The sequence below is a fragment of the Hemicordylus capensis genome, chromosome 12 (assembly GCF_027244095.1).
Source record: "Hemicordylus capensis ecotype Gifberg chromosome 12, rHemCap1.1.pri, whole genome shotgun sequence".
Lineage (NCBI taxonomy): Eukaryota > Metazoa > Chordata > Lepidosauria > Squamata > Cordylidae > Hemicordylus > Hemicordylus capensis.
In genome coordinates, this window is record NC_069668.1 from 19,497,443 (window position 1) to 19,522,332 (window position 24,890).

Genomic DNA, 24,890 nt, shown 5'->3' on the forward strand with positions numbered 1-24,890 from the left:
AGACAAGTCATGCTTGCTACCACAAGACTAGCTTTCCTTATACAGGTGAAACTCGGAAAATTAGAATATCGTGCAAAAGTCCATTAATTTCAGTCATGCAAATTAAAAGGTGAAACTGATATATGAGACAGACACATTACATGCAAAGCGAGATAAGTCAAGCCTTAATTTGTTATCATTGTGATGATCATGGCGTACAGCTCATGAAAACCCCAAATCCACAATCCCAGAAAATTAGAATATTACATGGAACCAAGAAGACAAGGATTGTAGAATAGAACAATATCGGACCTCTGAAAAGTATACAGTGTACTGTGCTTGATTGGCCAGCAAACTCGCCTGACCTGACCCTATAGAGAATCTATGGGGCATTGCCAAGAGAAGGATGAGAGACATGAGACCAAACAATGCAGAAGAGCTGAAGGCCGCTAATGAAGCATCTTGGTCTTCCATAATACCTCATCAGTGCCACAGGCTGATAGCATCCATGCCACGCCGCATTGAGGCAGTAATTGCTGCAAAAGGGGCCCAAACCAAGTACTGAATACATATGCATGCTTATACTTTTCAGAGGTCCGATATTGTTCTATTCTACAATCCTTGTCTTCTTGGTTCCATGTAATATTCTAATTTTCTGGGATTGTGGATTTGGGGTTTTCATGAGCTGTACGCCATGATCATCACAATGATAACAAATTAAGGCTTGACTTATCTCGCTTTGTATGTAATGCGTCTGTCTCATATATCAGTTTCACCTTTTAATTTGCATGACTGAAATTAATGGACTTTTGCACGATATTCTAATTTTCCGAGTTTCACCTGTATTCCTTCCTAGCATTGCAACAGCTGCCACAGCTGCCCCTAGCATAGCAGCAAGCATGGCCATGAGCTTAATTAGAGCAGCTTCTGCCACGTTTTGACAGAGTACAGCTTGCAATGCCGATTGCCGTGCTGAGGCACGTCAGTCTCAAAGCCAGACATGGAGCTCATCACAGCAATCACCAAGAATTATTAGAGAGAGAGAGCTGCCACTGTCTATTTCTCACCACAACATTACCTCACAAACAAACCAAGCCACAATTGATGGAAGATTCAAGGCAGGCACTCAAGTTCTGCCTTTGTCAATCTCACATCCCTCAGAACCAGATAGTTCCAGCAACAATAGCATATTTTCCTCAGTGCAGAGAAAAAACAGACTCAAACTTTCCTTCCTCATGTATCCTCTTCTTCAACAGAGACTTACATTATTCTCTGCCTCCCCGTCCCTTTGAATACATTCTGAATTTGAAATTCATTCCTTTTGTGTGTCTCACCCACCCCTGGCAGCCAATGGGGGCATAGTTACCCATGGCAACACTTGATTTGTATGATAACAAGCCAACCAAGAAGCACCGAGATCCTAAGTCAATTGGAAGCCAGTGCCAGAAAACCAATCAGCAAGGGGAAAAACAGGCCTCCAAGATGTCATTTGAAGCATTAACGGGGTGGTTCTGCTCCAAGTTTGAAACACACCCTATTTTAAGGGTGTTCTGAGATCAAAACAGCCCATTTTGCCAGCAAAACGTCCTGCACATACCTGCTTTGTAGAGGTCAGTACTGAAGGGGTTTTTGGGGCCAAAGTGGTCCCTACATGAAAAAGTGAAGATCCCTGACGTAAAGTGTCACTCACCATACACAACAGATTTTATAATATTCACATTACTTTCCAGTAAAAACAGACGACACTCACCTCATGACTGGACACCCAAGGGAGCTTGTGCATCAAGCCACCTACTTCACCCCACTGCCTGTAAGGAAATTAACGACTAAAAAAAATAAATCGCAAGAGTGAAAGGTGCATTGAAATAATTTCTTTATTGAAATGCTTCCAAGGAAATGCACAACCCATGTCACCTCTTCCCCGTTTCCCCTCAACTGGACTAAAAGGTCTGGGGAAGAAGAGCTCCTGCTTGGGACCTGATCATCCTGGGTCAGGAATGGGCCACCTCATTGATCCAGACGCTCTTCTTTTGCCCCTGGAAGTGGCACCATTTCCCCCCACACACCCCCTTTCTCCACCATCCTGCTAGCAAGTTCCACCCAATCCATGTTCCCACGATGTCACACACACAACCAGGACAGAACGGCCATACATATGACAGCCGCACGCTCCAGCAACCCCAGGCTATGATGCCTGGTAGGGACATGCACAAAATCTGCCAGCATCAATTCAAATTCAAAACCACTGAATAGGGCGGAGGTCCACTCAAATCGATTTGAATTTGCCCCAAGTTGAATTGAATTCGGCTTTCCAATTCAACCACATTTGAATCGATTCCAGCGAATTTCATGCACCTCCCTACTGCATGGATCGAGCCCCTTGCACAAGATGCTAATCAACCAGCTCGGGGGTGTCTGCCGGGCAAAACAAGGCGGCGGGCGGCTGTCCAATCCTGCATTAGGTTGCGACAGAAAGCACCGCCCTCTTCTCTCCCCAAATACAATACAATCGTCACATGACAGAAGACACTTTTTTCTTTCTTAAAAGCCAAGTCGGAAACGTTGTTATTGCAAACATCAGCAATGCAATTCAGTATCAAGTTAGTAGCAAGGAAGGATGAGCAACCAGACTGTATTTCAAAACACAGCACAGTACATTCCGGGCCTGGGAGGGCAAAACCCAGCATTTTCAGAGAGCAGCGTGTCAGGAACAGCAGGTGGTTGCCAGCAGATGGCGCTGTGCCGAGCAGGAAACACACCATCTTGGGGAGAGGAAGGGCTCCCATTTTGGGGCCCATCCATTGCCAGCAATGGAGACCTCCTTGGGAGAAGAGTGGGGCCAGTCTGGCCGAGAGGACACGCGGGGGCAACCGGGACAGAGAAAGGGCACAAGACCAAAAAACCAAAACCCTTGTCCAGGGCTGAATGTTCAACAGCATTTATTTCACTAAGAGGAGAAAAATCAAAGGGGAAAGCCAGAGCTTGTGGTTAGGGTCATGATTCTTTAATACATTCACAGGTCAACCTTACAAGTCAGAACAATGATTCGGTTGGGTGTGACCGCACAGCAAGCTCTTCCGACGGGCAGCATGGCTGTGTGGACAGCAGTCAGCAGTTCTCCCTTCGCCCGGCTGACTCGGACTCCCTCCCCCTCCCCGAAGAGATGCTTCCAAGACAAGGCTTGATCTTGTGCGGTTCACACAACTCCCCAAGAACGCTAGGAGTATAGGCACTTTTACCACTGTAAAAGCAGGACTGACCAACCTGAGTTGAAGCAGCCCAGACAGGCATCTTTTGAGGGGCGGGGGAGAGATGGCCCCAGTCTCCCAAACACCCACTGACCCTCCCCAAAAACCCTGCTAGTAGCAGCTGGCAATGGCCGGTCCATTGAGAGTTTTCCCTCGACTCAAGATGGACACTGATCCTCAGGGATCAATGGGGTTTCAAACATTTGCTGTCGCTTTATTCTTTGGACACCCCTTCTTGGGCACTGCTCTCTTTCTAGCATGGTATTAGGAACGGGGATGGGGGGCAATGCCCCAAGACCACCCACCCACTCACCACACAGGCAGCAGAGGCGATGGAGAGTCCTAGACACTCTCCACCCAGACGCTGAACTGCCACAATAGGGGGAGTGGAACCCAATGGCTATTTCCTCACACAGGGATCAGAAGAGCTTTCTGTCTCCAGACCCTCACGGCCTCCTTCCGGACTCCGTTCAGGTCCACATCAAATCTTCGATTAAAAAATATGGCAGCATTTATATTTAATCTCTAGTATGTATAGCAATCGCCTAAACAGAGAGGGGAGGCTGAAATGGGGCCAGGAAGGACGGCGGGGGGGCGCCTTCCTTTCCGCCAAGTTAAATGTCCTTAAAGTCAACATAAAAATGACCTGAGAAATGTTCTTGTACCTTACTTGGAATTAAACCTCTTATGTACACAGCAGAAATGGATCGATACAGACACACACACGCACGCACGCAATACACCCCCCTCGTCCCCGTCTCTTCCCTCCCCCCCACCGGCCAAACACGGCACCCCAGGGTGGGGCTTCCCGCCCTCTGGGGAAGCTTCCAGCTCAGACAGGTAGGTTTCTATTTCTCCAAAATTTAGTTCTTTGCATTGTGTATTCATTGTACCAGTGCAAATTAAAAAATAATAATAAAAAACAACTGCCAAGGAGAAGCCGCCCCGGAGTGGGTGGGTGAGGGACCGACCGAGCAACCCCGGGAAGAGATTCCAGCAGCAGGAAAGCGAGGCGGTGCCGGCTAGGGGGCTGCGGCCAGGGGCGGGCTGGGCTGGGCTTCTCTCCCCTCTGGGACTTTTCCTTCCGACTCCAGCTGATCGCTTCTCTTCAGGGCTTCTTGCAGCTGCTGGCGGCGCTGGACTTCCGCTTTCAGGTTCTCCAAGTCTTTTTGGCTACGGAAGGAAGCAGAGAGAGGAGGAGGTTATGGCCCCACCAACTGCCACCACAAAGCCTCCAGGGACCATCTTTGCTTGGAGGAGAGGGGAGCCTAAAGCCCAAGCAAAGGTGGCAGCGGCTTCTCTGGGGTTTCGGGCAGGAGTCTCTCCCAGCCCCACCTAGAGATGCGTAGCGTGGAGAAGAGGTCCAGTCAGCGCACTGCAGAAGAGTTTCCAAGAACAACTCTGAAAAGATCTTGGCTCCCACAGATCTCATCTTCTAAACCTCTGCTAACTGGGCAAAGAGGCATCTTTTAACGTGGTGATTCTCTTTTATTTAGCAGGGGGAGAGCAACTGGCCCTATCCACCCCCAGCACAGTAGCTCCAGTGACTGTTACTGGTGTCTATCTTATGTTTCTTTTTACATTGTGAGCCCTTTGGGGACTCAGGAATGCTGCTAGTCCATCAAACAGTAGAGGAGAAGAAAAGAGGCCTTGAAGAATATATAAAGGACAGCGAAGGAGATTCACTTCAAATGGCCAATAACGCAAAACTATTTAACACCAATGAAACAAAGCAGGCCTACAAGAAAGAACAAGTCAAGAACCGAGCAGAAAAATGGAAAAATAAGCCCCTGCGTGGTCAATATTTGCACAATATAAGTGGAAAATCAGACATCACCAAGACCTGGCAATGGCTTAAGACCGGCAACTTGAAGAAAGAAACAGAGGGTTTAATACTGGCTGCACAAGAACAGGCACTAAGAACAAATGCAATAAGAGCAAAAGTCAAAAAATCAACAACAAACAGCAAGTGCCGCCTTTGTAAAGAAGCAGATGAAACAGTGGACCACCTGATCAGCTGTTGTAAGAAGATCGCACAGACTGACTACAAACAAAGGCATGACAAGGTAGCAGGGATGATACACGGGAACATCTGCAAAAAATACAAGCTACCTGTAGCCAAACATTGGTGGGACCATAACATTGAAAAAGTGGTAGAAAATGAAGATGCAAAAATATTATGGGACTTCCAACTACAAACAGACAAACATCTGCCACACAATATACCAGATATAACTGTAGTCGAGAAGAAAGAAAAACAAGTTAAAATAATCGACATAGCAATACCAGGGGACAGCAGAATAGAAGAAAAAGAAATAGAAAAAAATCACAATACACAAAGATCTACAAATTGAAATGGAAAGGCTGTGGCAGAAGAAGACCCAAATAATACCAGTGGTAATTGGTGCCCTGGATGCAGTTCCAAAAGACCTTGAAGAGCACCTCAACACCTATAGGGGCCACAGAAATCACCATCAGCCAACTACAAAAAGCAGCTTTACTGGGAACAGCCTATATTCTGTGACGATATCTATAATAACCAACAGTATTGATGATAAAATTCAGCCATCCCAGGTTCTTGGGAAGGATTCGATGTCTGGATAAAACAAACCAGTCAATAATGCCTGTCTGACTGTGTAAACAACAACAACAATAATAATAATAAAAAAAACTAACCCAAAACTAGGAACATAGGAAGCTGCTGTCTACTGAGTCAGACCCTTGGCCCACCTAGCTCAGTGTAGTCTACCCAGACTGGCAGTGGCTTCTCCTAGGTTGCAGACAGGAGTCTCTCTCAGCCCTACCTGGAGATGCTGCCAGGGAGAGAACCCGAGACCTTCTGCATGCCAAGCAGATGCTCTACCACTGAGCTACGGCCCTGTCCTTTCTGTTTCAGCGTTGCCAAGCAAGTGACCTGAAATCCCAGCCATCCACCTCCTATCACAACCCCCCTGAAGCGTCCCCTTAAACCAGGGCTGCTCAACTTCAGCCCTCCTGCAGATGCTGGCCTACAATTCCCATAATCCCTGGCTATTGGCCACTGTGGCTGAGCAGGCCTGCCTTAAGCCCACGGCAGCGTGCCACCCTGCATGGGACAGCTTTGGCGCAAGGACCATGCTGGGTGGCAACCACCACCCAGCCACACCTGTTGGGGCAGGGGAGAGATGGGTGGTTTTCGGGGTCCCTTACCTTAGTGGAATGAAGAGAATCCCATTGATTATGTTGAGCTGCTCCAGGACGCTGGCCATGCTGGGAGCTGTGAACTGGGATTTGGAAACAAGAAGAGAGACTGAAGCATTTTTTTTAAAAAACACACACAAACCAAAACCAACTCACCACTGCAGGGAATTAGCTAGCACCAACTGTCTTCAGGAAGCTTTTGACCCAAGATCTGGTCCCTGAATTAAACCCAAGGACATCCTTAAGGATATGTGCAGTCAGTACAAGTTCTTAATATCATAAGGAGCTGCCATCTACTGAGTCAGACCCTTGGTCCACCTAGCTTAGTATTGTCTTAACAAACTGGCAGTGGCTTCTCCAAGGTTGCAGGCAGGAGTCTCTCTCAGCCCGATCTTGGAGATGCTGCCAGGGAGGGAACTTGGGACCTTCTGCTCTTCCCAGAGCGGCGGCTCCATCCCCTTAGGGGAAGATCTTCCAGTAATCACACATCAAGTCTCCCATTCATAGGCAACCAGGGTGGACCCTGCTTAGCAAAGGGGACAATCATGCCACAGGACCAGCTCTCCTGAATATCAAGGATGTGTACAACCATTACATATCCTTAATATGAGAGCCAGTGTGGTGTAGTGGCTAGAGTGCTGGACTAGGACCGGGGAGACCCGAGTTCAAATCCCCATTCAGCCTCATGATCCTTGCTGGGTGACTTGACTTTGGGCCAGTCACTTCTCTCTCCTCCTAACCGACTTCACAGGGTTGTTGTGAAGAGAAACCAAAGTATGACGTGTGCACTCATAACATATTCTTCCCCGGTTTTACCCCTGCGGCCAATTCCCTCCCTTGAGTACGCTTTAGACTTCAGGCCTTTGGGGCAGGGACGACCCACCTTCCCACGAGCCGTAAAGCCCCACGCACAGAGACAACACGCTGTCACCCACAGCCCAGCGGCCAGCAACCCTGCAGCTGGGCCACGAGTGGGTCACCCTAAGGAGCCGGGCGTGGGTGGGTGGCGTCCTCTCCCAGTTCCCGGCAGCAATGTTGGCACCGCTCTCTCTCTCTCTCGCCCCCCCATTAACGGGCAGCGCGGCCTGCAGGCCAGCCATTCCTCAGGTAGAGCCGTGACCAGGAAGCAGAGGCAGCCGGGCCTCGCTGAGCACCCCCGCAGGCTCCTTAGGACGGGCTACTGCCGTTGTGCATCGAGGGCACGGAAACGTCCGAGGCCGTCGGCTTCCTGCGAGCCGGCCTGATCTCAGCTCCTCCAAACGAGGGGGCCAGGTCCCCGCGGCGGCCCTTGGCCTCCCCCCCTGGGCCGCTCACCTTCAAGGGCATGATGTTGGCGTTGGAGCCGTTCTTGTAGATCTCGTTCATGGTGCGCTGCAGGGCCACGGCCTGCTGAGTCAGGTATTTCAAGTACTCCGAGCTCTCTTTGGTCTTCTCGTGCTGCTCACCAAGCTATCGGGGGGGAAACGTTGCGGGCGGCAGAGAGAGGCTTTTTAGAACCACCCAGCAATCCTGCTGTGCCAGAGAAGAGCCCAGCACCGAGGGAAGGCGCTGGAGAGAGCGCCTTCTCTGTCGTGAGCCCTGCCGCCTATCGAGACCGCCTGGAGAGGTCCGCTTACGGTCGATTACGGGGCGGCCTTCTTCTGTACACAAAGCAGATGCTCTGCCCCTGGGCGACAACGCCATCCCCACTCAAAGCCATCATGACTTTTACTCCCCCCCTCCCCGCTCACTGCTCCCCAGGGAGCCTCCTCCTCGTAGGTTCTGCTCCATGCAAGGCACAAGTATGTCCAGACCCACAGCAGAAGTGCAAGATGGCAGAGAAGAGCCTGACCTGGTGTTTGTAGATGGTGTAGCCTTCCTTCTCGTGCTGGAGGGCCGACCGGAACTCCGCTTTGCTCTCGTAGACCCGCGCGACCAAGTGGCGGCTGCAGAAGGAAGGAGACAGGAAGATGGGGGGAACCATTTCTGTGCTCATAGGAAGCTGCCATCTACTGAGTCAGGCCTTTGGTCTATCTAGCTCAGTATCGTCTTCACAGACTGCCAGCGGCTTCTCCAAGGTTGCAGGCAGGAGTCTCTCTCAGCCCGATCTTGGAGATGCTGCCAGGGAGGGGACTTGGAACCTAGATGCTCTTCCCAGAGCGGCTCCATCCACTAAGGGGAATTTCTTACAGTGCTCACATGTGGCCTGCCATTCAAATGCAAACCAGGGCAGACCCTGCTTAGCCAAGGAGGCCATTCATGCATGCTACCCTAAGACCAGCTCGGCTGAAGCAAGCCAGCGAGAGAAATCAGCCCTGCTTCTCCAGCTCACGAGGATCACAGTAACGGCTCCAAAACTTTGTGTCAAATATTTGTTAACGGAGAAGGATTCGTCAGTTACAGGCCGAGCTGCAAAATTTCACTGTTTTGCTCTAGGAGCTGGCTATATTGTGTTGGCTAACGGGCCAGATTAATGCATCGTTATGCAACTAGCATGTATAAACGCATGTAACTGTTTTAGCTGCGTTGGTTCTGGTCTAAGACTGTAAGAAGGACTGACACACACTTCTCAAAATGTACATACACTATTACTACTACTTCGGACAATCAATCAATCAATATTTATATACTGCACTTCAACCAATGTTCTCAAAGCGGTTTACATAGAAAAATAAATAATACATGGGTCCCCTGTCCCCAAAGGGCTCACAATCGGAAAAGAAACAAAAGACAGACACCAGCAACAGCCACTGGAGGGATGCTGTGCTGGAGCTGGAGAAGGCCAGTTGCTCTCCCCCTGCTATACAGTGGGACATATGTTGGTAACCTCCAGATTTGACTACTGCAATGTGCTCTATGTGGGGCTGCCCTTGTATGTAGTCCGGAGACTCCAGTTGGTACAGAATGTGGCAGCCAGGTTGGTCTCTGGGTCATCTCGCAGAGACCACATTAATCCCGTATTGAAAGAGCTACACTGGTTGCTGATAAGTTTCCAGGCAAAATACCAAGTGCTGGTTATAACCTATAAAGCCCTAAACGGCTTAGGCCCTGGGAATTTAAGAGAGTGTCTTCTTCATTATGAGCCCCATTGCTCACTGACCGTTGAGGTCGTCCGGAGAGATCCGTCTCCAGTTGTTGCCAGCTCGGCTGGCGGCCACACGGGGACGGGGCCTTCTCGGTTGCTGCCCTGAGACTGTGGACTGCGCTCCCTACTGAAATACAATCCTCCCCATCTCTGACCATTTTTAAAATGTGCAAAATATGTCAGTAACAGAATCAGAAATCAGCAGGAGGAGAACTGGTCTTGTGAGTGCAAGTGTGAATTGTTCCCTTTGCTAAGCAGGGTATGCCCTGGTTTGCATATGCATGGGAGACTGCATGGGTGAGCACGGCAAGATAATCCCCTCAAGAGATAATGGGGCCACTCTGGGAAGAGCACCTGGAGGCTTGCATGCAGAAGGTCCCAAGTTCCCTCCCTGGCAGCATCTTCAGACAGGGCTGAGAGAGACTCCTGCCTGTAACCTTGGAGAAGCCGCTGCCAGTCTGTGCAGACAATATTGAGCTAGATGGACCAAGGGTCTGACTCTGTATAAGGCAGGTTCCTATGATGCTCAAAAATTCCAAGTCTACAGAAATATTTTGCATGTTTCAGATGCTATCTATAATATAGAATGGTTTCTAAAAAGGTACGGCCTTATAGGAGATATCGTGTGCCTACTGACAAGCAAACATGCTACAGTTGTTGAGTTCATTTACCCTTGGAATTGCCCGTTCTTAGAGTTCTACATTAAAAGTGTATAGACAAATATCTTTGTCATAACAGCTGCCAACACAGTAACTCGCACATTATCCACAGGAATGGTTCAGATGTCGCACTGAAGTAAGGCTCTGTTTTGGTCTTCCCCTGTATTCTACGCTCAACTGAGGTTAAACACAAACCAAGATCAGTCATGCAGTTAGAACGGAGCCATCTGGGTTTATTCTAACCAGCCACCTTGAAACAGAGATCTGAACCGAAGGCTTGAAGTGAGTTTCGGATCTTGGTGTATTTCAAGCAAGTTAGAAGAAACCATCTTGGTTTACTGCCAACCGTAGACAGAAGCAAAATTCTTCCAGTTCACGAGTGGGTAGGGGAAGGTGTGTGTGTGGGGGGTACATTCCTAAAACTCAGGAATGTTGCATGGAACAACAATTCCATGTCTGGACTCACCTCAGTGCAACTTTGAGGGATTTGGCGCCATGGTACTTGGAGTTGATCTCCAACGCGTTCTCCAGGAACCGGAGGGAGAGGTCGTATTCCATGACACCGTGGAGGACCAAGCCAATATTGTTCTGCGGACAAACGCATCATGTGTCCGTTAGACCAGAGAGTAGGGGTGTGCACAAAGCGTTCGATCCCTAACGGGGTCACCTCGAACCGGGCCAATTTAACAGTCCAATCACGACCTGGACCAGAGGCAGTCTGATCGAGGGGCTATGCTTGTAAAGGGGAATCTGGTAAGGATTCCCTTTTACAAGCAAGGGGGTGGGGAAATCCTTGAAAAGTCTTCTAAAGGGCGGTCAGGGTCAGTGGCGAGAGAGCCCTTTTAAAGGTAGATTAAGGTTCTTACTGGCAGCTCCTCAAAGCCCCCCCCCCCCGTGGTGGTGACAGCAGTGGCCGCCAGGCCAGTAACAACCATAATCTATTTTTAAGGTGCCCTCTCACTGCTCCCCGGGTGTCCCATTGGAATTTCCCCAAGGATTTCCCTGCCCTTTTGCTTGTAACGGGATTCTCTTTTACAAGCATAGCCCCTCAAAACGCAAAACCGGTCTAGCCGAATGGACCAGACCGGCCAGTCGGTTCGACCAAACCCATTCACGGACCAGCGGTTCGGTTCCAATTCAATCTGAACTCGAACCGAACCACAAAATTTTGATTCGTGCACACCCCGACCAGAGAGGAGACAGCAGCAGCAGCAACAACAAAATGTGATTGATCGAAACCACCAGATGAAATGGGGAGTCGAAACGCTTACATCCAAAAGTGCCATTTCGGGGTGATCTTCTCCAAACACCAGCAGCATGAGGTAGCGGGCGCGGTAGAGCAAGTTGAGTGCCGTGGAGAGCTGGCTGTTGGCAAAGCAATACAAAGCGAGGTGCATCTATGGGGTGAGAGAGGGAGAAAGAGAGGGGTCCAGTGACATTGCTGCCCTCTGCTCCCGACACGCAGAAGCCTGCAACTGCCCTTGTCTGTAACCGGCTCCCAACTCTCCTACTAGGTACAGGCTAACATCGCAACAGTTCAGTGCTGGATCAGACCCAAGGAGGCCCATCTAGTCCAGCATCCTGTTCCCCACGGTGGCCCACCAGATGCCTCTGAGAAGCCCACAGGCAGGAGGGATGTGCATGCCCTCTCTTCTCCTGCTGCTGCTGCTCCCCTGCAACTGGGATTCAGAGGCATCTTGCCTCTGAGGCTGGAGGTGGCCCACAACCAGCAGACTATATCTATCTTTCTATCTCTATCTCTATTAATTAATTAATTAATTAATTAATTGCATTTATAAACCGCCCCATCCAGAGGCTCTGGGCGGTGTACAACAACTTTTTTTTTAAAAGTTGACTAATGACTAGTAGTCATTGCATAAATAAAACTTTGCAGCTGTATTCATGCACATATGCAACCTGTACAAAATCCCTAGCTCAGCAACTGCCCAGGCGGCCCACCCCTGCTATTTAGCTTGGGGGAGCACTCTGACGACCGCAGTGGGGTTACGCTGGGAAGCAGAGGCGGCTGGCGGCACCGTCAGCCCGGCTGTGATCTCCCCTTGGGGTCACGGGCCCTCCTACGCGTGTGTCGGGGTGGGGCATTCCCCCCGTGCTGTTTCCCTCGGACTCAAGGACCAGGACCCCTCCGTCCCAAACCCCAGGACCCTTCCGTCCCTATCCTGGGCTGCCTGCTGGGCCAAGCAGACGGCCCTCACGGCCCCCCAGCCCCAAGACGACTTACGTATTCCTGGATGGTGCTGGGGTGCTCGATGCCCAGGACTCTTTCGCTCATCAGCGCCGCTTTCTGCTGGTTACTTAAGGCCTGAGGAGAAAGGAGAGAGAGAGAAGGCTGCAAGGAGAGGAATCGAACTCTCTGGAACCGAGAAAGGGGACACCCCTCTGGTTTCCGCAGGAGCTTCTGCAAGCGAGCGTTTGGAGAGACTGTCGATCCAGCGGTATCTTTGCAAGCTCGGGGGTGTTCTTATGGGAAGCGGTCTCAAACCAAGTCAGACCACTGGCTCATCTAGCTCAGTATTGTCTACACAGACTGGCAGCAGCGGCTTCTCCAAGGCTGCAGGCAGGAGTCTCTCCCTGTCCTCTCTTGGAGATGCTCCCAGGGAGGGAAACTGGGACCTTCTGCATGCAAGCGTGAAGATGCTCTTCCCAGAGCAGCCCCATCCCCTAGGGAAGTTCTTACAGTGCTCACATGTAGTCTCCCATTCAATTGCAAAACAGGGTGGGCCCTGCTTAGCAAAGGGAAGCATTCACGCCTGCTGCCACAAGACCAGCTCTCCTCTCTTAGACCAGCTCTTCCCATGGCCACTGCTGTCCTGGACCTTGTTAAAATGGCTTTGTCTATGGCTTGCAAAATTTGCTTAAAGCCTCACTTCATTTCTTGGATTTTAACGATGGGTTAGTCATCTAATGCTACCTCTGAACACAGGTGAAGCGGCAGAGGAACAGCCAAACGTTGGTTGGGGCCGGCAGAGTTTTTTAAGGTGAGCTATTCACCTTGAGAAGGGATCTCTCTTGAAACAGGATGCACACAAATGCATGCAACACCACACAAATATCTGCAAATGTACAAACATGCACTGAAGATACACCTTCATAATGTAAGACATATGCCTCTCTCTCTCTCTCTCTCTCACACACACACACACACACACACAGTGTGGAGGGGAAAGGAAGACCATGCAATTACGGGGGGGGGGGGAGCTGAAGACGACAGAAAGCCAAAAAGAAAAGAAGAGAGGAAAAGTACAACATACAAAGTTGCTGTCTGCTGAGTCAGACCATCAGTCCAGCTAACTCTGGCCTGCCTGCACTGAGTGGCAGCAGCTCTCCTGGATATTTTGAAAAACCTCCTGGTTGGGGTTTTCCCTAGCTCAGGACCGACAGGCAGTGACTCTCTCAGGACTCAGAGAGGGTCCCTTCCCGGCCCTGCTGGCTGGAGGTGATGACGGAGATCAAGCCAGGGGCCTCCCCGTACCTCTGAGTAGTCCCCCATGATGTAGTTGAGGCGGGCCAGCAGCCGCAGGCAGGCACAGATCTCCACGTGCATGGCGCCGTAGACGTTGTTGAACAGGTTTAAGGCCTCGCTGATGAGCTCACAGCCCTCCTTCAAGAAACCTGAGCAGGCAAATCAAATCCAGTCTTTATTGTTACGGTCATTCGACCAGCAAAACACAATGTACAAAAGCTTTACATAAAAGCGAGCTTGACATAAAAGTGAACTTGGTCAAATAAAGTAATAAACTGTTAAAACATAAAACAGAACTATAACACCCTACTGCATCCATTACATAAAACAGAAGGCTCCACGCATTGTAATAATCTAAAATTTCATTCAATCCAGCCCCAGATCTCGCTTCTCAACATTTCTTATCCTAGTCTTATTAGCCAGAAAACAAAACTCCACCACGTTATAAGTTACTACATCCCAATGGTCTGTCAAAAGCAATTCCAGATAGAACTAGCTCAGAACTACTGGGGTACGCAGGCAAAGGGAAAGTCTGCCGTGTTTTCTGTCTGGGCAAGAGGGTTTCAGATCCAAGGTCTGTCCTGGCGTTTCTAGGAGGACGGATTGTAAACCGCTTGGGGAACTTTGGCTGGAGAGCGGTATAGAAATATCTCCAGTAGCAGTAGTAGTAGTAATCATCAAGACTTAAGTTTGGGATGAAGAAATTCCTCACTTAGTTAAAATGTTCCAATTACCATTTTGCTAAACAATACAGTCAATAAAGAGAAGCACCCACGTCCTTGGAGCCATCGTCTCCTTTGGAAGAGACAGGGCAGCTGAGGTGCCCCCCCCACCCCGGCTGAACTCTCACCCGCCACCGGAAGTGTACCTTGCTGCACTTTGGCCTGTCCGCTCTGGAAGAAGTGGAAGGCGTCCGAGGCCTTGGGGTTGACGTGCTTCACCACAGGGAAGATGTTGAGGATGTCCTCCTCGGTGAAAGTGGGTTTGTGTCGGCTGTCAAAGTTATACTCTTTCAGCAGGATCTGAGAACACACACACACACACACACACACATGTACACACCATTTGTGAGCACAAGACATTGGTATACCTTTCCAATGGCAACAGCAAAGGCAGCAACAGTCACTGGAGGGATGCTGTGCTGGGGGTGGAGAGGGCCAGTTACTCTGCCCCTGCTCAATCAAGAGAATCACCACGTCAAAAGGTGCCTCTTTGCCCAGTTAGCAGGAGGAGAGCAACTGGGCCTCTCCAGCCCCAGCACAGCATCCCTCCAGCGTCTGTTGCTGGTTGTTTATTATCCTTAAGTCTGCCCCTCTCCAGTGTTTTCCATATGGGGCTCTAGGAAAGACCCTCTCCACTTAGACAAACCCGCTCAGGGCCAAGGTAGACAGGAAGCAGGAGTTGTGCTTCATGCTTACACAGTAAGAGGAATAGATCTAAACAACTCAGAAGTTTAGCATTACGGAGTGTAGCAAACAGCTACATGAACATGCAGGCATCATCCAGGAATGTTTCATAAACGATCTAGAAGTTGGGGTGAACAGCTAAGTGGCCAGATTTGCAGAGGACACTAAACTCTTTCGGGCAGTGGAATCCAAAATGGATTGTGAGGAGCTCCAAAAAGGATCTCTCCAAACTGGGGGAGTGGGCGACAAAGTGGCAAATGCGGTTCAGTGTTGGCAAGTGTAAAGTGATGCACATGGGGGCAAAAAACCCCAACTTCACATATATGCTGAGGGGGTCTGAGCTGTTGGGGACTGACCAGGAGAGGGATCTTGGGGTCGTGGTGGACAACTCATTGAAGGTGTTGACTCAGTGCATTGCGGCTGTGAAAAAGCCAATTCCATGCTAGGGATCATTAGGAAGGGGATGGAAAATAAATAGCATAATGCCTTTATACAAAACTATGGTGTGGCCAAATTTGGTGTACAGTATCTTGGTCACTGTATCTTGAGGAGGACAGTGTAGAACTGGGAGAGGTGCAGAAAAGGGCAACCCAGATGATCAGGGGCCTGGAGCACCTTCCCTTTGAGGCAAGGGTACAACACCTGGGGGGTTTTAGTTTGGAAAAGTGGCAACTAAGGGGAGACATGATCAAAGTGTATAAAACTATGCATGGAGTGGAGGAAGTGGACAGAGAAATTTTTCTCCCTCTCTCCCAACACTAGAACCAGGGGTCCTCTCACAAAACTGAAGGTCGGGAAATCTAGGGCCCACCAGATGCCTCTGGGGAGCCCACAGGCCAGAGGTATGTGCATGCCCTCTTATCTCCTGCTGTTGCTCCCCAGCAACTGGTATTGAGAGGCATCGTGCCTCTGAGGCTGGAGGTGGCCCACAGCCACCAGGCTAGTAGCCACAGAGAGGAGTGCTTTCCTTCCACTCTTTCTGGAGCGGAGTACCAGTTCTGGGCTCACCGCCTCCGCCTCGCAGACGAGCATTTCCCCCTCCTCCCTGGTAGAATTCTCATGATGGCCAACCAGAAGCACGCACTGCTCCCGGACGAGGGTCAGACCCTAGTGACCACTGCGAGAAGAGTCCTAATATGGTCCGTCACATGTCATTTCTACTTCTCAGATGCCCAGCCTTGTGTAGGCAGCTCCCTGGGAGAAAAGATCAGTGCTATTTGGCGTGAGCTACCTGGATTCCAGTTTTCAGGGAGATTTCGCGCAGGAGGGTTATCTTCTGTAGACTGTACATCTCTGCTGCCTGGTCGACGCTCTCACTATCGAAGGAAAGAGAAAAGTTGGAGAAGGAAGGCCAAACTGATTGCACTCAAAGCTTGTGTCCAGGGCTCTCCTTCTCTTCCTCAAATCCCTCCCCGGCACAATTGCTTAATCCAGGGGTTCTGAAGTTTGGGTCTCTGGTGTTGTAGGACTACACTGCCCTGGGCCTCGCCAGCTGCCTTGGAACATTTATAAGAAAATTCCTTATGTAGATCACCTTTGCCCGTGTGGCGTGGGCGCCATCGAAACGACGACTCATGTTTTATTATACTGTGGCTTCTGTAGAAATATTCATGCTTACTGTAACACACCTTTATTAACTAGCTTTCCAGGCTATACGGATCTCTTTTATTTTCAGTATTTACTGCCTGATCAGAATGATGTAATTTCTTTAAATGTTGCCAAATTCTGCTTGACCAATTGTAAAATAAACTTATTTTACAAGTTTTATCTTCTGTATATCTCTGCTGCTTGTATCGCGATTCCTTTGGTCTCTGGCTGTAATAAAAGTACTACAGCTACAATCCCTTAATCCAGGAGTTCTCAACCTTGGGTCCCTGATATTGTAGGGCTACAGAACCCATCAGCCCCATCCACAACAGCTGGAGACGAGGGACGTGCAGACGTTGACACTGCAACGTTTCGAGTGTCTCCAAAACACTCTTTAAATAAAGGGCCAGTTTCAAGCTCAGAATAAAAACTCTGTTTTGATTCAAAATGTTTCGAGCGCCATTTTGGAAGCCTGTTTTCCCTTGCTGACTGGTTTTCTGTCACTGGCTTGCGATCTCCTGGCTTGATGATGGGGCTTTTGGGGAAATGTTACAAATTTGTATAAAACCACCTGCTTGCCCATTCCTTTTGTGGGTTGGATGGTAGTAGCACCTATCATGCCCTACCATCCAGCCTACTTTGGTATCTCTAGGCGCTAGCCGTGGGGAACAACAGGATAGTCCGCGTTTCCCCATTCTTCCCTATGACGGAAACACTCAAAACGCTTCAAGGTTTGTTCCGCTAGAACAACTAGGTTGACGGCTGTTCCAACGAAATGTTTCGGCTGTCTGCGTTTTGCTTCGAGCTCGAAACAAAAAAGGCAAAATCCAATTCATGAACATCCCGACCGGAGACGGTGGGCCTGCCCAGGGATGCTGCCTTGTGTTTTTGCGGCCGGAATAAAGAAGTCTGGATCTGCCTTGTGATGCCAGGCCTGCTCCAGTGTGCTTCTGTTTCGTGCAAGACGGCAACCCCCACGAGCAGCGCGTTTCACCCACCATTCCAGAGGGAAGTCAAAGTAACTCTTGGCCTCCAAGCAGATGTTCTTCCACAGATCCTGAGGGCTGGTGCTGGTCCAGGCCGTGTTGTCAGCATTGCCCAAGTTCCGATTTTTCCTCCTCTTGTTCTTCTTCTTAGACACCAGCTCATCGGCGGGAAGGTGAGCGACCGGGTTCGGGAAGGAGCTCAGGAAGCAGTTGAGGAAGTGGCTGATGGCAGCGGATAAGCCCAAGAGCTCCACGCCCTGCGAGAGCAGAATACGAGTCAGATGCTGTGTGGGTGTGTGACCTCCCAAAGGAGCATAGGCAGCTGCTATATACTGAGTCAGACCCTTGGTCCATCTGGCACAGTATTGTCTGCACAGACTGGCAGTGGCTTCTCCGAGGCTGCAGGCAGGTGTTTCTCTCAGCCCTAACTGGAGATGCCAGGGAGGGAGCTTGGAACCTTCTGCATGCAAGCAGGCAGGCGCTTTTCCCAGAGAGTCCCCACCTCCTAAGGGGAATCTTTTACACGTGTAGCCTCTCATCCAAAGGCAAACCAGGACAGAACCTGCTTGGCAAGAGGGGACAATTCATGCTTGCTACCACAAGACCAGCTCTCCTCCCTGAAGGTACCTATGTTGCTCTGACACTCCCGGCACTCTGGAAGCAACATGATAGTCGCTCTTCAGATACCAGTTGCCAGTGGGCTAAGGGCAACTGTGGCTTTCATGCCCTTTTTTGTAGGTCATCTGGAAATACCTGGGTGGCTACCGAGGAATACGGGATGCTGCCATGGACAGACGTTTGGCTTGATCAAGCAGGGCTGGCCCAACAATTGTAAGTCTGGACCAGAGGACACGACGGAGCTGGGAGAGGACCCCAACCCCTTTCCTACGGTGGCCAGAAAGCGAGAGTTCGCTGGAGCCCATCACGTGCTTTGCAGGCCAAGCACCCAACTTTTTATCAATGGAAATGCCAGGGGAGAAAAACCCTGAGAGAAAGACACACACACACACCCCTCTGCACCTCTTTTGGACCTTAATGAGATTGCACTTCAGGTTGCCAGGCAACGTCCACAAGAGACCGAATGAGGGGACGGCTTCCCTCGACTGGGAAAGAGTGTGTGTGTGTGTGTGTGTGTGTGTGAGAGAGAGAGAGAGAGAGAGATGGACTGACACAAACCCCGAGAAAAGAAAAGGGCACCAAAAGGGAGACATGTGGGGTGAGTGAGTCCCACGTGTACCTGCAGGTAGGTCCTGAAGATGTGTTTGGCCGACCGAGTGATCAGTTCTGCAATTCCTATTTTCTGTACCAAGGAAAAGGAAAGAAGCAAAGAGGACTGGTCAAGCGATGGAAGCACACAGCAATCTGTACCTTCAACTTTTTTTGGGGGGGGGTCCCTTTTTCTTTTAAAATATAATAAAGGCTTCAAGCTGTGCATTCTGGAAATTCTGTGCTCGAACCTTCTCCCGCAGGTCAAAAGGAAAGCATGCTTGCATTTCAACAATGTAGCCACCGCCATTTGAGCCTACACCGTGTCTAGCGATTGACTGAGAACAGAGGAAGCTGCCACATACTGAGCCAGACCCTTGGTCCATCTAGCTCAGTACTGACTTCACAGACTGGCAGCAGCTTCTCCCAGGTTGCAGGCAGGAATCTCTCTCAGCCCTGTCTTGGAGATGCTGCCAGGGAGCGAACTTGGAACCTTCTGCATTTCCCAGGAGTTGCTCCATCCCCTGAGGGGAATATCTCACAGTGCTCACACATCAAGTCTCCCATTCAAATGCAACCAGGGTGGACCCTGCTTAACTAAGGGGACAAGTCATGCTTGCAACCACAAGACCAACTCCCCTCTGGGAGACTGTATTATTGCTATCTGACTATGTGCCCATGAAATTAAGGGGACTCACCTCTTTTATTTCAGGAAGACTTATTTGGATCCTGCCCATGATTAGGATTATATATATCATGCTATTTTTGAACAAAAAATTCTGAAAGTGCTTTGCATGGCTAGGAGTAGAAGAAAATGTTTCCCTGCCCCTAAAGGGCATACAACTCGAAAATGGGCAGCAGACACACCAGCAAGAGCCCCTCAGAGGGATGCTGGGCTGGGCTGAATTGGGGAGAGTTTATTTTATTCATTTCAATTTTTATGCTGCCTTTCATTAAAACAATCTCAAGGTGGAACTTCAGCCCTCCTGCAGATGTTGGCCTACAACTCCCATAATCCCTGGCTATGGGCCACTGGGGCTGGGGATTGTGGGAGTTGTAGTCCAAAACCAGCTGGGGGGGGGAGAATTTGAGCAGGTCTGGCCTAGACAGGCCAAGCATTTCTTGTCCTAGAACACAGCTTCATATATCCAAACACTGTATTTCTAAACTTTATGCGGATTTAGACAAAAAATATTAGATGGTATAAGGGCGATGAGACATGCATTCACTTCGAAGCATTTCTCAATGAGCTCCTTTAATGCTCAATTGAAAGCTAGAAGTTTAAAAGTTTAAGACAGTCAAAAGTTTAAAAACATGTTTTTAAACTTCTGAATGTCTTAAACTTTTAACTTTCAATTGTGCATTAAAAGGAGGTCATTGAAAAGAGCAAAAAATATTATTATTTTAATGAGCGATGGTTGCCTGTCCCCAAGAGTTAGGAATGCACCATAAAATGTATATGTACAATCAAATATGGAGGAAGCTTAATATATCCAAGGAAACTCTCCATATATCCAAGCAAACTCCAAAAGCGGTCAGAACAGAGCCTCCAAACAAAGAGAGGTGTTTCCTTTTACGCCTAGGCTTACAAAAGGCAGCTACGATAAATATTTATATATATATACATATACTGCTTTCCAACAATAGTTCTCAAAATGGTTTAACACAGAAACATAAAGATATACACAAAGAAGATGGGCCCGTGTCCCCAAAAGGTTCAAAACCCAAACAAACAGACATAATAAGACAAAAACACACACACCCCTCCAGCAACAGCCACTGGAGGGATGCTGTGCTGGGCGCTTGATAGGGCCAGTTGCTCTCCCCCTGCTAAACACAAGAGAATCGCCACTTTTTAAAAAGGTGCCTCTCGGCTGGGTTAAGAAGGGGTACCAGTCAACTTGGAACTTTGCCTGGGCAAAAATGATCCCCAATAACAACACAGCCGCAAGATCTTTGTGTGTGTGTGTGTTTTAAGTGGCAACCAGCAGTGAAACTCACATAGACGTGATCGAGCTGAGTCCGGGCCGGGGTCTTGGCGATGAAGTCAACCACTTTACCCAAGTAGCGCATGTTGATACCTCGCTGGTGCATCGCTTCTGCTAAGGTGGCACCATCCATCGGCAGCATGGTGTGGTCAAGGCAGTCTTTGACCTGCAAGGGCAGGGAAACCCACCCACCCCAAACAGAGCAAACTTAGCCACACTGGCTCTAGGACGGCTGGACCTGTGTGGTTTTATGCACTTTTTAATGCACTTGGAGAAGCAACAATTAAAGAAGCCTGGGAGAAAACAGGCGGCGCTTTAAGAGGCCCTCCGACTTATCTGGCACTAAAACAACCTGGACCATGCAAGCAGAGAGACAGGCAGGGCTTTCAATATTCTCCGAGTTAAACAGAGAGCTCAGGCCTGCTTGTGAATCCCCGAGGCCCGTTTTCTAGCCCCACAACTGCAGTTTGCTCACCAAGCCCGGGATCTGGTAGGAGACCAGAAAAGCGGCAGCGTCCTTCAGTAACCTCTTCTGATCTTGAATCTGTTCTTTGCTGGACTCCGGGAAACGCACCCCTAAGAGGCAGAAAGGAATATTGGACCACGAGAAGAGGACAAAGGAACAGCTTCTTCTGCCTTTGCCAGCCTCTCCAAGAATGTTTTTGTTGAGAAGGGGTATATAAGCATGCGGAACAATAAATCCAATGAGGTTTATTAGTCCATACATTTCACTTTTAGGCTTGAGAGTATGTATACAGTAAAGGTAAAGGGTGCCATTGAGTCAGTGTCGACCCCTGGGGCCCACAGAGCCCTGCGGTTGTCTTGGGTAGAATACAGGAAGGGTTAACCATTGCCTCCTCCCGCATAGTATGAGATGTTGCCTTTCGGCACCTTCCTATATCGCAGTTGTGGCGACGCGAGGGAGCCTAGCCCTGCTCTGAGCGTCACCTGCGGAGGCAAGCAAGAATCTTTGCAGGGCAACTTGCAGACTGTTTCCCCATTAAACCGGGCGAGAGAGGGCGGTTGCCCGGGGGGCGAAAAGGACGCCCGCCTCTCTTGGCCTGGAGCACTTACCCGGCGAGAAGATATCCGGGTTGAAGCGGATGTCGAAGGACGTGTTGCTGATGGAGCCCACAGCTTTGCAGGCGTTCTGAATCACCTCCCTGCTTTTGGGGTCCACTGGGCACCAGAAACACAGAGAGAGAGAGAGAAACAACATTTACAGAGAGGCTGCTGCAGGCCAGAAAGGAGGAGGCACCCCGGCCGGGGAGCTCTTGCCCTCCGCTCCTGAAAAGACCGACATTTGGGGGAGGGCGCAGGGTTCTGGCTGACCTGTTTCAGAAATGGTTGCGGGGAGGTGGGACAGGGACCTAAGAATGGCCCTGCTGGGTCAGGCCCAAAGCCAGCGTCCCAAAGCCACAGAGGCCCTCCAGATGCCTCCTGAGAAGCAGGGGTGAGGGCATGCCTGCTCCCCTACAGGTGGCATTGAGTGGTATTAGGACGACCAGCAGCAAGGTGGATGGGCTTGATGACGACAGCCATGAATGCACCACTCACTAAGAGACCTTCAAGGCTAAGTGGAAGACAGACCACCATCCTGGAGAGAATCTCTCTCTGTGGCCGCTAAGAGTCAACACCGACTTGACAGCACTTAATCAGATAACCTTTATGTCAATTATCTTTAAGCGGATTTGGATAGGGTATGGATATCTCCAGATGCTGCTAAGTTCAGCTTAGTAACTAGCAAGCAAAGTCCGACAGAAGATGTGCGTTTCGCTAGAATAGGTCGAGAATGAAATGGGAGTGGGTTTTAATCTGCTGCAAAAATGTTATTTTGTTCTCAAGGTTGCTGGTTGACTGGTATATAAATATTGACTAGCCTAAGAGATTTTAAACCTTTTCAGTCAGATTCATGTTTTTATATTTTAGCTTTAACATTTTAATTTTATGTATTTCTATAGTCTCGTTTTATGTGTGAACTGCCTTGGGATTGTTTTCATGAACGGCGGTATATAAAACTTAACAATAAGTAAATAAAAAAAATAGATTTCCCTTCTGTTGATGGCTCTGCTTCTAGTCGATGATCAAAATAAAGATCCATGCATTCCCTGCCTCCACAAGATACAGCCAAGCCAGCCGTCTCACATGGCCTAAATGGAGCCTCCACTTTCAGAGGCAATATTCCTCTGAGTTTCAGGCAAGACAGACGTGGAGGGCTATTGCCTCCAGGCCCCACTTGTAGGGCTTCCTGGGAGGCATCTGGCTGGCTACTCCGGGAAGCAGGATCCTGGCACGAGCACAACCAATACCTGCTCCATCGTCCGAGGCAATGGTCTCCGTCAGCTCTTTGACCTGGTCCAGCCCAGACACGTTTTCCACCCCTTTGCCGTCTTCCAGCTTGACCTCGGCCAAGAGGGGCTTCTCGCTGTCCCCGGCCCCGTTTTCCGGAAAGGGCGCCGTGGGGCTGGCACTGCCGTTCTCCAGCGAAGCCGAGCCCTCTGGCTGGCTGGCCTTCTGCTGCATCAGCTGCAGGGCAGCCAGCTTCATGAACATGAGGTACCTGGCGCGGAGAAGAGGACCAGTCAGCCCAACGCAGAAGAGTTCTGCACATACAGCTCTGGAAAGACTTCGGTTCCCACCAGACGACATCTTTTAAAACTAACCCAAACTAGGGACATAGGAGGCTGCCATATACTGAGTCAAACCCCTGGTCTGTCTAGCTCAGTACTGTCTACCCAGACTGGCAGCGGATTCTGCAAGGTGGCAGGTGGGAGTTTCTCTCAGCCATATCTTAGAGATGCCGCCAGGGAGGGAACTTGGAACCTTCTACTCTTCCCAGAGCGGCTCCATCCCTTAAGGGGAATCTCTTCCAGTGCTCACGCACGCCGTCTCCCAGCCAAATGCAAACCAGGGCAGACCCTGCTTAGCAAAAAGGGGACCGGTCATGCTCACTACCGCCCAGCTCTCCTGGACAAACACGGAGTGCTGGGAGGCCAAAAAGGCACCCCAAAGAGAAAAATCCCTCGGGACTCACCGGTGTTCCACAAAGGCGTCGACCAGCTCTTGCCGAAGGCAACACAGCTTGTGCCGATGCTGTTTGGGGAAGCCCATCTTCCGGCACTCCTCCGGCATGGCCTCCCCCTCCACGGGCAGGAAGTTCAGGTCCGGGGGGAAGGTGCGCAGAAGGTCGAGGATGTAATGGCGGCTGTCGTTGCCGATGATCCCTTTGCACTCCACCGAGGAGCACAGCTCCACCTCCTCGTCCTTGTCGTTCAGCACCTCGTGCTTCTGGATCTTCAAGGGCCGGCTGGTCTTCTCCAGCAGCTCCAGGTACTTGGGGTGCGAGACGACCGTCTTGCCAAAGTCAATCGAGCCGTAGATGACGCTCTGCTCCTGCTCCCGCTCCAGGATGCCCGGGATGATCGACTGGGCCGTCACGCGGTAGCCCCGGTAGTCGATCACGACCGTCCCCAGCGTGTAGAGCCCTTCGACGTCCACCGCGTTGTACGTCCGGACCCCGTTGAGGTCGTTCGTCGGGGCCACGTAGGCGGCCACGTCCCCCCCGAAGTCCTTGTAGTGGTCGCGGACGTCGAAGCCCAGGCTGAAGAAGATGTTGTTCCAGATGAACATCTGCATCTTCGTCTCCTCGCTGGGGTTGATGGCCATCACGTTGCCGTCGATGACGGCCATGGCCCCCCTCGTGGCGGCCGCCGTGAAGTCGCTGTGCACCTAGAAGAGACGCGCCGTCACCCGAGCTGCATAAATGAGGCGTCGTTGACGCAGGGCGTCTGCGGCCACGAGAAAGGGATCCTTATGCATGGCTTTAAGGGGGGTTTAGGTAAATTCATGGTGGACAGGTCTATCAAGGGCTGCTAGCCCAGGGCCTACAGACCACCTCCAGCCAACAGGCACCAGTGACTACTAGCCTGGGGGCTACAGGCCACCTCCAGCCTCAGAGGCAAGATGCCTCTCAATCCCAGGGGCAGGGGAGCCACAGCAGCAGGAGAGAGGGGGCATGTCCTCGGTTCTTGCCTGGGGGGTCCCAGAGGCATCTGGTGGGCCACTGTATGAAACAGGATGCTGGACTAGGTGGGCCTTCTCGG

General features: G+C 50.4%; 1 protein-coding gene across 2 annotated transcripts in view; it reads right to left on the reverse strand.

Annotated features, from left to right (window-relative positions):
• Positions 1-1,835: 1,835 nt before the first annotated feature.
• Positions 1,836-24,890, reverse strand: part of CLUH (clustered mitochondria homolog) — a 48,429-nt gene continuing 25,374 nt past the window's right edge. For both annotated transcript variants that reach the window (XM_053275345.1, XM_053275344.1), the window contains exons 10-26: positions 23,822-24,516; positions 23,097-23,347; positions 21,862-21,966; positions 21,263-21,363; positions 20,801-20,953; positions 18,831-18,893; positions 17,606-17,850; positions 16,252-16,336; positions 14,483-14,636; positions 13,624-13,763; positions 12,373-12,453; positions 11,402-11,527; positions 10,597-10,718; positions 8,239-8,332; positions 7,722-7,856; positions 6,417-6,490; positions 1,836-4,400 (exon numbers count right to left, since the gene is read on the reverse strand). In XM_053275345.1, coding sequence (XP_053131320.1) covers positions 4,250-4,400; positions 6,417-6,490; positions 7,722-7,856; positions 8,239-8,332; positions 10,597-10,718; positions 11,402-11,527; positions 12,373-12,453; positions 13,624-13,763; positions 14,483-14,636; positions 16,252-16,336; positions 17,606-17,850; positions 18,831-18,893; positions 20,801-20,953; positions 21,263-21,363; positions 21,862-21,966; positions 23,097-23,347; positions 23,822-24,516 — 2,775 coding nt within the window. In that variant the 3' untranslated portion in view covers positions 1,836-4,249. The remainder of the gene's footprint in view (positions 4,401-6,416; positions 6,491-7,721; positions 7,857-8,238; positions 8,333-10,596; positions 10,719-11,401; positions 11,528-12,372; positions 12,454-13,623; positions 13,764-14,482; positions 14,637-16,251; positions 16,337-17,605; positions 17,851-18,830; positions 18,894-20,800; positions 20,954-21,262; positions 21,364-21,861; positions 21,967-23,096; positions 23,348-23,821; positions 24,517-24,890) is intronic.